Here is a 13,888-nt window from a genome sequence, read left to right on the forward strand (position 1 = left end):
AAAATGACAGCCGAAACATTTCTTTTTCTCCACCATGAACATACAGTGATATACAGTGATATATCTCTCCGTTGCGTATATCGACCTGCCGAATGATAGCTTTAACCTTCTGACCCCTACTTCTTTGCAGCTTTGGCTCGTTGCTCAGCCTGTTCCTGGAGAAACCGGTTATACTCTTCCTCTGCGGTGGCCTTCTCCAGCTGCTTCTTCATGATACTCCAGGTTGAGTTGTCCCGTGCATTTCGAATCCTTGCCATCTTCCTGTTGTATGCTTGAGTGCGCAGAGGCGTCTGGTTGAGGTGTGGGAATTTGTTTTCTTCAACAAGCAATCCAGCTTCTTGTTCCCTTCGCCGGTTGTTCTCCTGGTGCATCATCGTAGACGTTTTGAGTGTTCCATCGTTGAACAGATGTGCCGTAATGTTGCCGTGTGGAGTGCCGAGGAACTGGATAGTAACAGAGTTGCGTACTTCTTCCAGATCTGTAAAGGGACAGTGTTCTTTCGTGCCCCGAGGGAGCTTTATCCCTTTAAAGGGAAACGTGACCTGCATAGTAGTTAGTAACCGTTCCACTAATAGGAAAGGGTATCAGCTTACATGCGGATTTTTGCCTTCCACAATCGCCTTGATATGGGACTGGAATAAATTTGAACAGGCGTTGATCAACTCGAGAGGTAGTTGCTTCGCTCGTCCAGCCATCTTGAATAAGTTTTCGGGTTGAATTGATAGGTAGGCAGTGGGTATCCAAAAATTCAAGATGGGGAATGCAGCTGCGGGGAAGTTCGGGCGGTTGTATAATAGGACCGGTTCAAAAGTGCAAATGGTAGAGTTAGTTCGGGGGGATTTCTTAAGCTGTTCTGGGGGGGTATTGAGGATATCACCGCGGGGCAGGCACCCCTTTTTATAACCAACTTGGGCTCGGTGTAGTCTCTAAAGAGCATCATGGCTCAAATCCTTGGAATATCATGCCCCATCACTGTTGACATATACCTATAAATAAATCGGCGCTTAGATATAGGCCATTCAACACCAATGGTTCAACGGTGTACATCAGGTTCTGGGGCACTTCTGTTTCAGGAATCCATTATATACCATCCATACACGAACAAAGTGACATGGCACCTGTAGAAGTGGTATTCCATGAATCTTGTCGGAAATCTTTCCAGAGTAGGTTGTCAAAAGGGTTATCACGAGGATGGCGTAACGCCGGACCCAGAGTGCTGGGATATGCATGGCAGCACGCATGAATGAGGCCCCCTAAAACTGCCATGGCCCACGGCATTGACTCGACCTATGCTATGCTCGATATCGGGCATGACGGCCATCTGAGCTTTGTGCATCCATGGATATCAAATTGGTGGAGCTAAAAGAGCCACGCTGCACTAACCAGCAGCTTGAAGCGCGAAGCACTCTGAAAAGAACTCGCGCTTTTTGATCAAGGTTCCGGGAGTTCCGTTCCTGTTTTGTGGAGCATGCAACCCACCATTCTCCGCTAGCAAGCCATCAGCTAAATGTTTGAGGATGCATTGACAACGGATCTCTCCTATTATGGCTGTTCTGGAGCCGCCGGCCCCCAATTGGAGTGCCCCGTCCATTCATTACGCGTGCGGCGTAGCGGAGGTAAAAATGGCATGAAATGAGAATAAAAATAGCCGAAACCTTGGCGGCAACTAGCCTGAGCCTCAGCGCCAAGCCTGGATAATCGTTTACCACGTGATTAAAACTCAGTTCTAAGCGCCCTTGGCAGGCGGCAAGTGAAACTTTACTGCACTCCCCTTCGAGATGGAAAGATAAAGGAGTAAAGCAGCAGCAGGAGCAGCAGCAGGTAGTAGTAGTAGAAGAAGAAGAAGCAGAAACTGAGTAGCCATGGCCGCCAGCATGTTCATGAGACCACATCTCCGGTTTTCATCATTCTGCTCTGCTTCAACCATTCGCTGCTGTCCTAAATCTCCAATATCAACCTACCACCGCCGTTGGACTCACAAGATGGCGCAGCAGGAACTGGTCGAAGAGCAAGCTCTCTCATTCTATCGTCGCAAGAACTACTATCCCGTCAAGATCGGCGAAGTTTTCAACGGTCGATACCAAGTTATTGCAAAACTGGGCTACGGTGGATACTCGACTGTTTGGCTTGCGAGAGATAATAGGTATTTATGCATTTCCATAGCTAACGAATACTTCGTTATTGATTTTTTTTTCCCCTACTGACACTAAGTGTAGGACAAAAGAGTATAAAACACTCAAAATTACGGTGCAAACTGATAATGTCTTGCGGAACTCCACGCCCCCTGTGGTCAATGAAGTCAAGATGCTCAAACACCTGAAGTTAACTGCTGAAGAGAGGGAAGAGACCAACCACCCAGCATTGAAATTTCTACGCCTTGCCGACGAGATTCTAGAGCTTGATAACCCAGAAACTGGTGATCATCATTACTGCATTGTTTCGCGACCACAAGGGAACAGTATCCGCACCCTGCAGGACCAGTTCCCCGGTGGTATATTGCCTAGGATTATAGTGAAAACAATAGTCCACCAACTGATCATTGGGCTAAATTGGCTACATACGTGTGGTGGTGTTGTGCATACCGGTAACTTCTCAAGCTCAATTTCTCTTCCTGTTAATCGGGTATTGACTATGATAGATATACTGCCCCAGAACATCCTTATAAGCATTGACAATGACTCAATTGGCCTCAAAGAGGTTGAAGAACAAGAGACTAAGGATCCGAGCGTACCCATCATTACAAGGGACGGGAATGGAACTGAGTGCGGTATAGTCTACAGGTCTCGGTCTACTAGATTGGAATTGGCGGGTCACCCCGTCCTCACCGACTTCGGCCAGATGCGACTTCTGGATGATGGCGAGTTCAGCGACTGGTGGATGCCCGATCTTTACCGCGCCCCAGAGATTCTCTTGCAGCTCCCCTGGAGTTGCCCGGTTGATATGTGGTCTGTTGGCATCATGGTGAGTTTACATGGTCTTCAACATATGACGTTCAAGCTTAGAGTAGTCGAACTGACCGTGTTCACAAGATTCTCGAACTGATAGAAGGCCGAAATCTGTTTGACCCGATTGATCACGAGCATAGGCAGTATGTGTACCCGCTAGCAATGGCACAGTACATAGGCTACCTTGGTCCTCCTCCGCCACTACTGATGAGCAAAAGCCCGGTTGTATCCCAGTACTTTGATGATGATGGTATTCTCCCCTCCATGTTTTTACTGTTTTAATGGCCGGAGTAACTTACTGGGAAACAGGGAAGTATATAGGAGAGGCGCCGATACCAAAGACTAGTCTTGAAGATTTTGTCACAACCATTTCATGTGATAAGGAGAAAGAGATGTTCCTACGCTTTATTCGAAGGATGTTGACGTGGGATCCGGAGGAGAGAGCTACAACGAATGAAATTTTCACCGATCCATGGCTCATGCTGACCCCTGAAGAGATGCCTGGTGCGTTAGGGGTACTTGAGTCCTAGTCAATATTGTACAATATCGATGCTCCACTCTAGTAACTGCTTGTGTCTGTACAAACAAACAATTCTATATATAATTGTCGGAAGAGTTTTGAGTAGATTCACTGAGCCACAAGGGTATAAAGGCGGGCTTCTGAGTATAATCTCAAATCAATGTCTTATTCTTATCCAACCAGATGGCAGATATAGCTGTTGGACTTCTTCTATAGGCTCCATCCCTTCGAGCCCCTGACATGATTTTACAGCCTCCCTGCTCTTTCACCCATGTATGTTTTCGGGGTTGCACTCTCTACTAGGGAGATCTTTGTTCTTTCATCTCGACGCCCCCAGTCAGGGGCACATCTAGCATGCACGGTTCCTATGGAGCACAGCATCCACACAGGCAGGCGATCAGCCGAGCTTCTAGTCCTTTTACAACGCTTCTCCATCCAACGATTGGGCAGCTCATAGGCCAATCGCATGACCTGCTGTCATCGAACAAAGACCTGGCGCTGGTCGAGGATCCAACATATAGCTAGCAGTTCGCGGTATATAAGTATAAATGTCTCCATCGCCCCGGAGTTTTGACAAACCCCCCTGAATCTCCATATATCTAGACGACTCCAAGACTCAGATAACTACAGTAGCAACCGACCTGGGCCCTGTCTGCTGTCATCCATGCCATCGCAGAGATACTAGGCCGGCGAGATAACGACCATCGCTACCCGTCGCCTCTCATACGCTGCATCCTCGCATGCCTGGCGCCGCCATCCCGCATCTCGTATCCCCAGAGCCCAGAAGAGGCTTGCAGGCGCCGAGATGCCGCTCTGTACGCAATCCCTCATGCCTCTTTTTCTGGATTATTCCTCCCTTTCTGCTTCTTTTTCTTATCTTGTCTTGTTTGTCTTGTCTGCGTCCATGGCACTCTCTGCCTGTTCTCATCCGCTCTGTTCTTAACATACATATATCTATATAGGTCGCTGCCACCCAGCCGCCGCGCTGGCAGGGACTCGCAGCCATGTCGAGCATCATGTCCCAGCCTCAGATGGACGTCCGGTCCGTGGGCAGCTGTGTCGCCGCAGGTAATCATCGCCTCAGACCATATTTACGATCGGGCGACTGACTGACTCTCTTATTAGTTGTGGCCGCATATAATGACGCTGCGAAGCTGGTCAAACGTATCCAGTCGGCCGCCCCTACTACGGCTCCATCGCCAGTTGCTACGACTTCTCCAGATTCGCCGGCTATAGACGAGGCGAGCAATACCAGCGCTCTATCAGATCTAGGAGACTCGCTCATGCTGGGCCCGCCGATCGTACAGGGCCAGTATGAAGAGAATCTGATGCGACTGGGCAATGCATACGCCAACGGTGACCAGAACGCTCGTGAGACGCTCAAGGATGTGGTCATCAATCTACAACTGACGCTGCTGGCGACCCTGCGGATGGCGCTGCTGGATAACCTTGAGCTCGACTTTGCAGCCCTTCAGCGTGCTTCGGATGAAAGCAGAATCAGTGCGCTGGTCTGTCTCTTCCAGCTCGGCCAGCGTCTCAGCCTGGGGAGCCCATCTATGCTCCCGAAGGCTCCTCTGGCAACCAGCACATCGCCCACCAGACCTGCTGCGTTGAGCGATCCTGGAAGCAGCAGCAGTCCCTTTGCCGGGTCTTCTTCCCCCGCAGCGGCTACAGACCCCCGGAAACCACCCCCTATTCCTCCCATGTCACCCTCACGAGTGGCATCGAACTCGATATCGTCTGCAGATCTAGGCAACCGGGTTTCGCGAGAGAGCAACTACATCAACCATCGGCCACCCAGCAGCATCAACCCCGTCTCACCACCTCTCAAGCCACAGTCGAACTACCCTCCCCCTAAAGCCCCCTACGGGCCCAGTGCCGGTCATGGCCATGGTGTCAAGACACCGCCCACTCGCCTGGCCGAGTTGCAGGGCTCACAGCCCATGATCAGGGAGGAGTCAAATAGGTCCGCAAGCGTATACAGCGTGCTTTCATCCAACAACTCCAGCACCAAAGGTGTCGAGGCACCAATGGACCGGTACAGATCAAATCCCAGCAGCGGTGACCCTCATATAGAACCAGACCAAAGTGCTGTGGAACTAAGTGCTGGTATCTTCTCTCGCACCTCCTCCTCCAGATCAAGTTCCAATGACCCCAGAAAGGCTCCCCACCCGGGAACAGAAAAGGTCATTTCTCAGTTATCTTCCTCGCCGGGTACGAAATCCTTACCCATGTTCAAATGGAAACCCTTCGCCCGTTCGACAGGCAGCTCTTCAAGCAAGAACAACAGCGCAGACCAACCGATGCTCCCCCCACCAGACCTGTACCTCCCCACGGAAGAAAACAACTTCGCGGGATTCTGTAAGGGAGCCTGGCGGCTGCAGAACAGTATGAAGAACTCATTCCGTATCGACAACCGTCCTGTGGGAATGTACATGCTTCAAAGCTCATGGCACTGTTCAAAGTGTTCTTTTGAAGGAATTGTGCAAGAATCCAAATTCAGCGGGAAAGCTCCCGTTCTATCCTCCATGCTTGGCCCGGTCAAAACGTCTATCATTCAGGGCATGCGTGTCCTCCAGATGTTTGACCAGACGGTTCATCTGCATGGACCCAGCGGGAACAGGTACCGGTGGATCTTCCTAGCTAAATCTCACGTTGAGTGTAAGCCTCCCAAACCAACCGATAAGGTGGTATGTGGGTTCGGGTGCATATTCTGCAGTGTGCAGAACCATGGGCCCGCCCCGATATATGGCAACCTAGATACATTTATGGAACATCTGCGAGAACACGGAGGGAGAGGGTATGCTTGGGACAGAAAGAAACCGAGCCAGCCGCTCTTGGACTGGACGAGGTGCATCCTTGGACGTATTGCTGATGATTCTGAAGATTTCGACATTAATATACCCACCGTGGCAGAAGTGGGGGGTTAATATATATGATGACTTAGTTACGCTTGAAATGTCCTTAATGTTTTATGTTCCTTTTACCCGATGTCTTTATTTATACCATTGATGCGAGCGTTTTAAGCTGGGAAATTCCATTGTTGTCAACCCTCTGAGCGACTGTACATATATGCTGTTTAGTGAATCCAAGGAAACCATATGCCACTGACAGAGTATCTCAGCATACAAGTTCAATACTTGCTATTATTGTATTAGAATGAACGTCAACATTATGTAGATCATGACAGATGCAGCTGATACAGCCTATGCAAGCGGGGAGAGGACAGCAAGGAGCAAATATTAACAACCACCAGGGGAAAGGCAACCAGCAAAAGCCTTCCTGGAAGAACCTCGATCTTGAAAATAAACGAATGTACGATGAAAACCACACCGATGTAGCAAGTGCATTTACATAACAACACAGCAGCTGTTCTGCTTCTTGGCCTGGCCATAGAACATCTTGCTCTGTGCGCTTAGGCCGTCACTCTTTGCAACACTGATAAACCGTTAGACGAATGACCGCTCCAAAGTATTTACTGTCGGAAGGAGAAACTCACAGGCTGTCAATCTTCTCCCCTCTTTCCAAAACACTCTCAATAGTCTTATGCAAGACGATCTTAGTCTCATCAAGCTCCTTTTGAATCTTCATGATGCTATCTGCCTGGGTGGGGTCCTGGTATTTAACAATATACTCCTTCAACTCCGGGAAGTCAAGGGGACCGCCTATTTCCTTGCCAATAAAGGATGTCCGGGGGTGCTTGACGAGGAACTCATCGACAATCTTGGAAAGAAGCTGATGGGCGACGAGAGCAGGGTAGTCTGCGTCCGAAATGATGACGCCCGCTATGCCTTCGGACCGGCCGTAGACGTGGAATGTGTATGATTTCTCTTCGATATCCTGTCGCTGGCCGGGACGTGTGCGTTCGGCAACTGTCTTGCAGAAGAGGGTCATGAATTCACCGTAGCTGTAGGCCGGGATATCGTTAGCTGGGGCTGAAGACTGGAGGCGTAGTAGGGAGGGCGGCACACTTGTCCCTGGTGAAGCGGGAGAAGCTGCTAAGGTCCATTTCACGGCATAGCTCGACGGCAGGCCGGTCTTCGTTTCGCAGAATCTAGAAGACTCATCGTCAATATAACGTCTGGAAATCCGGGTTTGCTTCTCCCTCACATACTCCAATATAAAAGAGCTTCATGTTAACGGTGTAGTTGTTTGCAAGGGGTGCGGGCGCTTCGGTATGTGGCTATGACGGCGGTTTATGTAGCCAAAAGAACGAACGTGATATTATCGGCCGTTGAACAGTCCGTGGTCAAGATAGTCTCAAAAGAAAGATAAGGCCAAATCCGTTTAACTGCACTTGATCTCGAGTTGTTGGTGTTGTCTGTTGTTGTAGACACGGAGAGGCGTTCTTCAGGCTGTCGCATTTCCAGCAACGGCCCCGGATTATGTAAGCTGGGGCCGTGGGAGTCACAGATATACATTTCTTTTTTCGACTTCATCTCCTCGACTACATACATCGTCGTCGTTGCATCTTTGTTGGCATTGAAGAAGTCTTTCCCTCCCTATATACTGCTATAAGAATAGATAGATCGGTGTATTTGACTCTCGTTTATTGTTCACCATGTCGACCGATCTAACGCCAGAAGAAAGACAGTGGCTCGACCAGCTGACTGCCATGCGGCAGGAGATAGAGAAGCTGAATCTGCCAAACGAGCCTGAATCAGTTCTCTATGGCTCGGATCTGAATCTGAGCGATGACGACTTCTCCTCGCAGCTAGGGTCATCCGACGATATCTGGGACTTGATCAGTGACAGTGGTGAAAGCGACGAATTTGACGATATCAATGGAGTTGCTCTGCCTGTTGACTCATCCCACGGTGAGCAGAAGCAAGAACACGACCGCCGATGGCTCACAAAGAAGTGTGAATCCATTGCTCAACTCAAAGAAGGGCTCAGCGGACCGGATTTACAGCAGCAGGTAGAGGCTCTTCTTGCCTCTGATATGTCTTCAGATGAACTGCAGATTGCTTTGGCGGAAGTCGTTGGCTTTGATGAGCTAGATTTTGTCATCGAACTGCTATCTCATCGTCAGGAAGTTCTTTCAGGGCCTACTATACCAGATTCTCAGCCTATTTCGGCCATAGGGCGACTGCAAACCCGGGCAGAGAGGGAAGAGGCCCTCCGCCGACAGGACTATGAGCATAAGCATGCACAGCTTGCGGCAAAAGTTGACCGTGAGGGACCACAGTATCCCCATGTTTACAAAACGTACCAGGCTGGGAACACTCTGTCGGTAAATGGCCGAAAATATGGGCTTCCTGTTGGGACCATCCATAGAGAGGAGCCACTATATACTGAATACGCCGTACCTGCATCAAAAGTCGGAACTCTAGGAGCTGATCACAGGCTAGTCCCGATATCAGAGATGGATGCTCTCTGCCGGGGCACATTTCCTGGATATAAGTCCTTGAATCGCATGCAGAGTTTGCTCTACACTGTTGCATACAAAACCAATGAAAACATGCTTATATGCGCACCAACGGGAGCTGGTAAGACTGATGCCGCTATGCTCACCATCCTCAACGCCATAGCTCGGCACACTACTCCAAGTCCACTAGAAGACCCCGAAGCTACGGATTTTGTTGTGCAAGTCGAAGATTTCAAAATCGTCTATGTTGCTCCAATGAAAGCTCTCGCAGCCGAAGTCACGGAGAAACTCGGCAAGCGTTTGGCATGGCTCGGGATTCAAGTCAGAGAACTAACTGGAGATATGCAATTGACTAAGCAAGAGATTGTACAGACTCAAATTATCGTCACTACCCCTGAGAAGTGGGATGTTGTCACAAGAAAGAGTACTGGAGACACTGAACTAGTGCAGAAGGTTAAACTACTGATCATCGACGAAGTTCACATGTTGCATGATGAGCGTGGTGCTGTGATTGAATCTCTCGTAGCCCGAACTCAACGTCAAGTCGAAAGCACACAATCCTTGATTCGGATTGTTGGACTTTCTGCAACTCTCCCTAACTACCTTGATGTGGCAGACTTCCTCAAAGTCAACCGCATGGCCGGGCTCTTCTTTTTTGACGCTTCTTTCCGCCCAGTCCCGCTTGAACAGCATTTCATCGGAGTGAAGGGAGATGCTGGCTCCAAGAAATCCAGAGATAACCTAGACAAAGTCTCCTTCGAAAAAGTAAGGGAAATGCTTGAAGCGGGCCATCAAATCATGGTTTTCGTCCATTCCCGAAAGGACACAGTCAACACTGCTCGCCTTTATGCAAAAATGGCCATGGATGAGCAATGTAGTGATTTGTTCTCCCCTGTGGATCATGAAAAATACTCTCTGGCCTTGAAAGATTTAAAGGGGACTCGTGCTCGAGAGTTAAGGGATCTAGTACCCAAGGGAATGGGCACACATCATGCCGGTATGTCTAGATCGGATCGAAACTTGATGGAGCGCCTATTCTCTCAAGGTGTTATCAAAGTACTATGCTGTACAGCAACTTTAGCTTGGGGTGTAAACTTGCCAGCCGCAGCTGTTATTATCAAAGGAACCCAGATATACAGTGCCCAGGAAGGAAAATTCATTGACCTTGGAATTCTGGATGTCCTCCAAATATTTGGTCGAGCTGGTCGACCTCAATTCCAAGACACTGGTATCGGTTTCATATGTACCCCTCAGAGCAAGCTACAGCATTATATATCCGCCGTCACCTCTCAGGAGCCCATTGAGTCTAGGTTCTCCCGCAAGTTGGTAGACAACCTGAACGCTGAAATAGCGTTAGGTACCGTCACCTCTGTCACTGAAGGTGTTCAGTGGCTTGGATACTCTTATCTGTTTGTTCGAATGAGACGGAATCATTCTGCCTATGGTATAGAATGGAGTGAGATTCGTGATGATCCCCAACTAGTTCAGCGGCGTCGCGATCTTATTATAAAGGCCGCCAAGGTACTTCAAAAGAGTCAAATGATCATATTTAATGAAAATACCGGGGAATTACGTGCAAAAGATGTGGGACGAATTGCAAGCCAATACTACGTCCTTCAAACCAGCGTGGAAATCTTCAATTCCATGATGAACCCTAATGGTAGTGATGCTGATGTCATGAAGATGATTAGTATGAGTGGAGAATTCGACAACATTCAGTCAAGAGACAATGAATTCAAGGAGCTGGACAGGCTTCGTGAAGAAGGCCTGCGAACTGAGGTCGAAGGAGCCAATGATACTGCACACGCAAAGACCAATATCCTTCTTCAGTCTTATATCTCCAGAGCTAGAATTGAAGACTTTGCTCTTGTCTCGGATACCTCATATGTTGCTCAGAACTCTGCCAGAATTTGCCGGTCACTTTTTATGATTGCATTAAATCGACGATGGGGATACCAATGCCAGGTCCTGCTATCGACCTGTAAATCCATTGAAAAACAGATTTGGCCTTTCCAACATCCATTCCATCAATTTGATTTACCGCCAACCATCTTGAAAAATCTTGATGAAAAGTTCCCTGCCTCGTCCATTGAATCAATGAGAGAGATGGACACCGCGGAACTCGGCCAGCTCGTGCATAATACGCGCATGGGCGGGACTTTGAAAAAGTTACTTGACAACTTTCCAACGTTGAGTGTTGATGTTGAAATATCACCCCTTAACAGAGATGTGCTTCGTATTCGGCTCTATCTCTATGCGGACTTCCAATGGAACACCCGGCACCATGGCACATCAGAGCCATTCTGGATATGGGTAGAGAATTCAGAGACTGCAGAAATATACCACCACGAATACTTCATACTGAACCGTAGGAAGCTCCATGACAGCCAGGAATTGAACTTCACCATTCCATTGACAGACCCTCTACCATCCCAGATATACGTTAGAGTGATCTCAGATAGATGGCTTGGTGCTGAAACCGTTGCTCCAGTCTCATTCCAGCATCTCATTCGCCCGGATACAGTAAGCGAGTATACAGATCTCCTTGAATTGCAGCCTCTACCAATAACGGCACTGAAGAACCCTTCGCTTGAGCATGTATATGGGAAGAGATTTGACTACTTCAACCCAATGCAAACCCAACTTTTCCATACACTCTACCATACCGACATGAACGTCCTTTTAGGATCCCCAACTGGAAGTGGGAAAACTGTAGCTGCAGAGTTAGCTATGTGGCAGAACTTCAAGGATAAGCCTGGATCAAAAGTTGTCTATATTGCTCCCATGAAAGCGCTTGTGCGAGAACGTGTTCATGACTGGAGACATCGGCTTGCGACGCCCTTGGGCTTAAAGTTGGTGGAGTTAACTGGTGATAATACCCCTGACACAAGAACTATCAAAAATGCAGATATCATCATCACCACACCGGAGAAGTGGGACGGTATATCTCGAAGCTGGCAAACAAGAGGATACGTTCGCCAGGTTGGATTAGTTATTATTGACGAAATCCACCTTCTTGCGGGTGAACGTGGTCCCATCCTGGAAATCATCGTTTCAAGAATGAACTATATTGCATCTCAGTCCAAAGGTTCCGTTAGATTAATGGGCATGTCTACTGCTTGTGCTAATGCTCGCGACCTTGCGGACTGGCTGGGAGTGAAGAAGGGCCTATATAACTTTAGGCACTCCGTTCGTCCCGTGCCTCTAGAGATATTTATTGACGGTTTCCCAGAGCAAAGAGGCTTCTGCCCTTTGATGCAGTCGATGAACAGGCCAACTTTCCTTGCAATCAAGAATCACTCGCCTGATAAGCCCGTAATCGTATTTGTGGCATCTCGACGACAGACGCGCCTTACAGCAAAGGATCTAATCAATTACTGTGGAATGGAAGATGATCCTCGAAGGTTTGTTCACATGTCAGAAGAAGACCTGGAACTCAATATGTCTCGAGTTAAAGATGCAGCACTGAAAGAGGCTTTGAGCTTCGGAATTGGCCTCCACCATGCAGGTCTTGTTGAGTCGGATCGACAGTTAGCCGAAGAGCTCTTTGCTAACAACAAAATCCAAATACTAATTGCGACCAGTACCTTGGCCTGGGGTGTCAATTTACCAGCTCATCTAGTTGTGGTGAAAGGAACGCAATTCTTTGATGCGAAGGCCGAGGGGTATAAAGACATGGATCTTACCGATGTGCTCCAGATGCTTGGACGTGCGGGCCGTCCACAGTTCGACACTTCGGGTATTGCTCGTATTTTCACCCAAGATGCAAAGAAAGCATTCTATAAACATTTCCTTCATACCGGATTTCCCGTGGAATCAACGTTGCACAAAGTCCTAGATGACCATTTAGGAGCAGAGGTCAGCTCGGGCACGATCACAACAAAACAAGATGCGTTGGATTACTTGACCTGGACATTCTTTTTCCGAAGATTGCATAAGAATCCGTCATACTATGGGCTCGAGATATCCGCTGAAGAATACAATTCAGCTGCAGCCCGGGAGATCGTATCTGAGTTCATGGTTGAACTAGTTGACAAGTCACTTGGGGCACTTGCGGAATCCTCTTGTGTCTTGTTTGACACTGCTACTGGATTTGTCGACCCAACTCCTTATGGAAAGATAATGAGTTACTACTACATATCTCATAAGACCGTTAGATACTGGATGACACATGCTAAACCCGATCCCACGTTTGCTGATGCTTTGGGATGGATGTGTTCCGCGACGGAATTTGATGAGCTCCCAGTCCGGCACAACGAAGATCTGGTCAATGCGGAACTTGCAAAGAACCTACCGCTGCCTACTACAGCAATCAGTGACCATTTACCGCTTTGGGATCCTCATATCAAGGCGTTCTTGTTGATCCAAGCCTTCATGTCTCGGGTTGAACTTCCAATCTCAGATTACGTTGGTGACCAGACGTCAGTCCTCGACCAAGGCATCCGTGTTATTCAAGCCTGCATAGACGTGCTTGCAGAGCTAGGTTACCCTAAGGCTTGCTCGACGATGATGACGCTGCTTCAATGTATCAAATCAGCACGCTGGCCAACTGATCACCCGCTGTCAATATTGCCCGGCATTGAACCTGATAGCGTTGCTGATGGTAGCATCAATGCTAGCAAGCTTCCACTGTCGCTTACGAAATTGGTAGCTATGCCAAACCCCGCAATATCTCGTATGCTCGACGCCATCGGTCTTGACCAATCCCTTGCTTCACAGTTTTCAAAGACAGTACCCATGCTGCCGAATCTTGATGTGTCAATCGCAGATTTGACTCTTGACGGATTGACGGTTGTCTTGAGACGGAAATCCAAGGAATCGGACAACCAGAGACAACCACGTTCTCATGGAACAGATGGATTCAGAATCTATGCTCCGCAATTCCCCAAGCCACAGACTGAAGGATGGTTCGTTCTCGTGACGGCGGTCCAGGATCAGAGCAAAGGAAGAGAGGAGTTGTTGGCCCTGAAGCGTGTTTCGTTGTCACCGCCGGCTTCGGGAACCCGAGGAACTGGTCCCCGTGGCAAATTAAACGGAGATCTTCTACCAAGACAA

The 13,888-nt window shown here is 48.6% G+C and overlaps 5 protein-coding genes across 9 annotated transcripts; 3 read left to right on the forward strand and 2 right to left on the reverse strand.

The window, feature by feature from the left end:
- Nucleotides 1–116: 116 nt before the first annotated feature.
- On the reverse strand, nt 117–695 carry TERG_05467 (uncharacterized protein; the record flags this gene model as incomplete). Its single annotated transcript, XM_003233544.1, has 2 exons — nt 117–542; nt 594–695. 2 exons carry the CDS (start codon nt 693–695, stop codon nt 117–119), a joined length of 528 nt encoding a protein of 175 aa, XP_003233592.1.
- A 1,077-nt stretch (nt 696–1,772) lies between these two features.
- Nucleotides 1,773–3,827, forward strand: TERG_05468 (serine/threonine protein kinase). The gene is made up of 2 exons (XM_047748440.1): nt 1,773–2,143; nt 2,217–3,827. The coding sequence occupies exons 1-2, from the start codon at nt 1,863–1,865 to the stop codon at nt 3,040–3,042; spliced, it is 1,107 nt and encodes a 368-aa protein (XP_047604422.1). The 5' UTR covers nt 1,773–1,862; the 3' UTR covers nt 3,043–3,827.
- Nucleotides 3,828–3,891: 64 nt separating this feature from the next.
- Nucleotides 3,892–6,395, forward strand: TERG_05469 (uncharacterized protein; the record flags this gene model as incomplete). Its single annotated transcript, XM_003233546.2, has 2 exons — nt 3,892–4,533; nt 4,591–6,395. The coding sequence occupies exons 1-2, from the start codon at nt 4,470–4,472 to the stop codon at nt 6,393–6,395; spliced, it is 1,869 nt and encodes a 622-aa protein (XP_003233594.1). The 5' UTR covers nt 3,892–4,469.
- A 420-nt stretch (nt 6,396–6,815) lies between these two features.
- Nucleotides 6,816–7,600, reverse strand: TERG_05470 (uncharacterized protein; the record flags this gene model as incomplete). Of its 5 annotated transcripts, XM_003233547.1 has the most annotated exons (4): nt 6,816–6,903; nt 6,965–7,372; nt 7,437–7,519; nt 7,580–7,600. In XM_003233547.1, the coding sequence occupies 4 exons, from the start codon at nt 7,598–7,600 to the stop codon at nt 6,816–6,818; spliced, it is 600 nt and encodes a 199-aa protein (XP_003233595.1). The 5 variants fall into 5 exon arrangements, with proteins under 5 accessions (XP_003233595.1, XP_047606604.1, XP_047606606.1 ...); XM_047749979.1 differs by lacking the exon at nt 7,580–7,600 and having other exon boundaries at nt 7,437–7,474; XM_047749980.1 differs by lacking the exon at nt 6,816–6,903 and having other exon boundaries at nt 6,961–7,372.
- Nucleotides 7,601–8,026: 426 nt separating this feature from the next.
- Nucleotides 8,027–13,865, forward strand: TERG_05471 (uncharacterized protein; the record flags this gene model as incomplete). The annotated part of the gene is made up of 2 exons (XM_003233548.1): nt 8,027–13,740; nt 13,805–13,865. The coding sequence occupies 2 exons, from the start codon at nt 8,027–8,029 to the stop codon at nt 13,863–13,865; spliced, it is 5,775 nt and encodes a 1,924-aa protein (XP_003233596.1).
- Nucleotides 13,866–13,888: the final 23 nt, after the last annotated feature.

This window comes from Trichophyton rubrum, assembly GCF_000151425.1.
Source record: "Trichophyton rubrum CBS 118892 genomic scaffold supercont2.6, whole genome shotgun sequence".
NCBI classification, from domain to species: Eukaryota; Fungi; Ascomycota; class Eurotiomycetes; order Onygenales; family Arthrodermataceae; genus Trichophyton; species Trichophyton rubrum.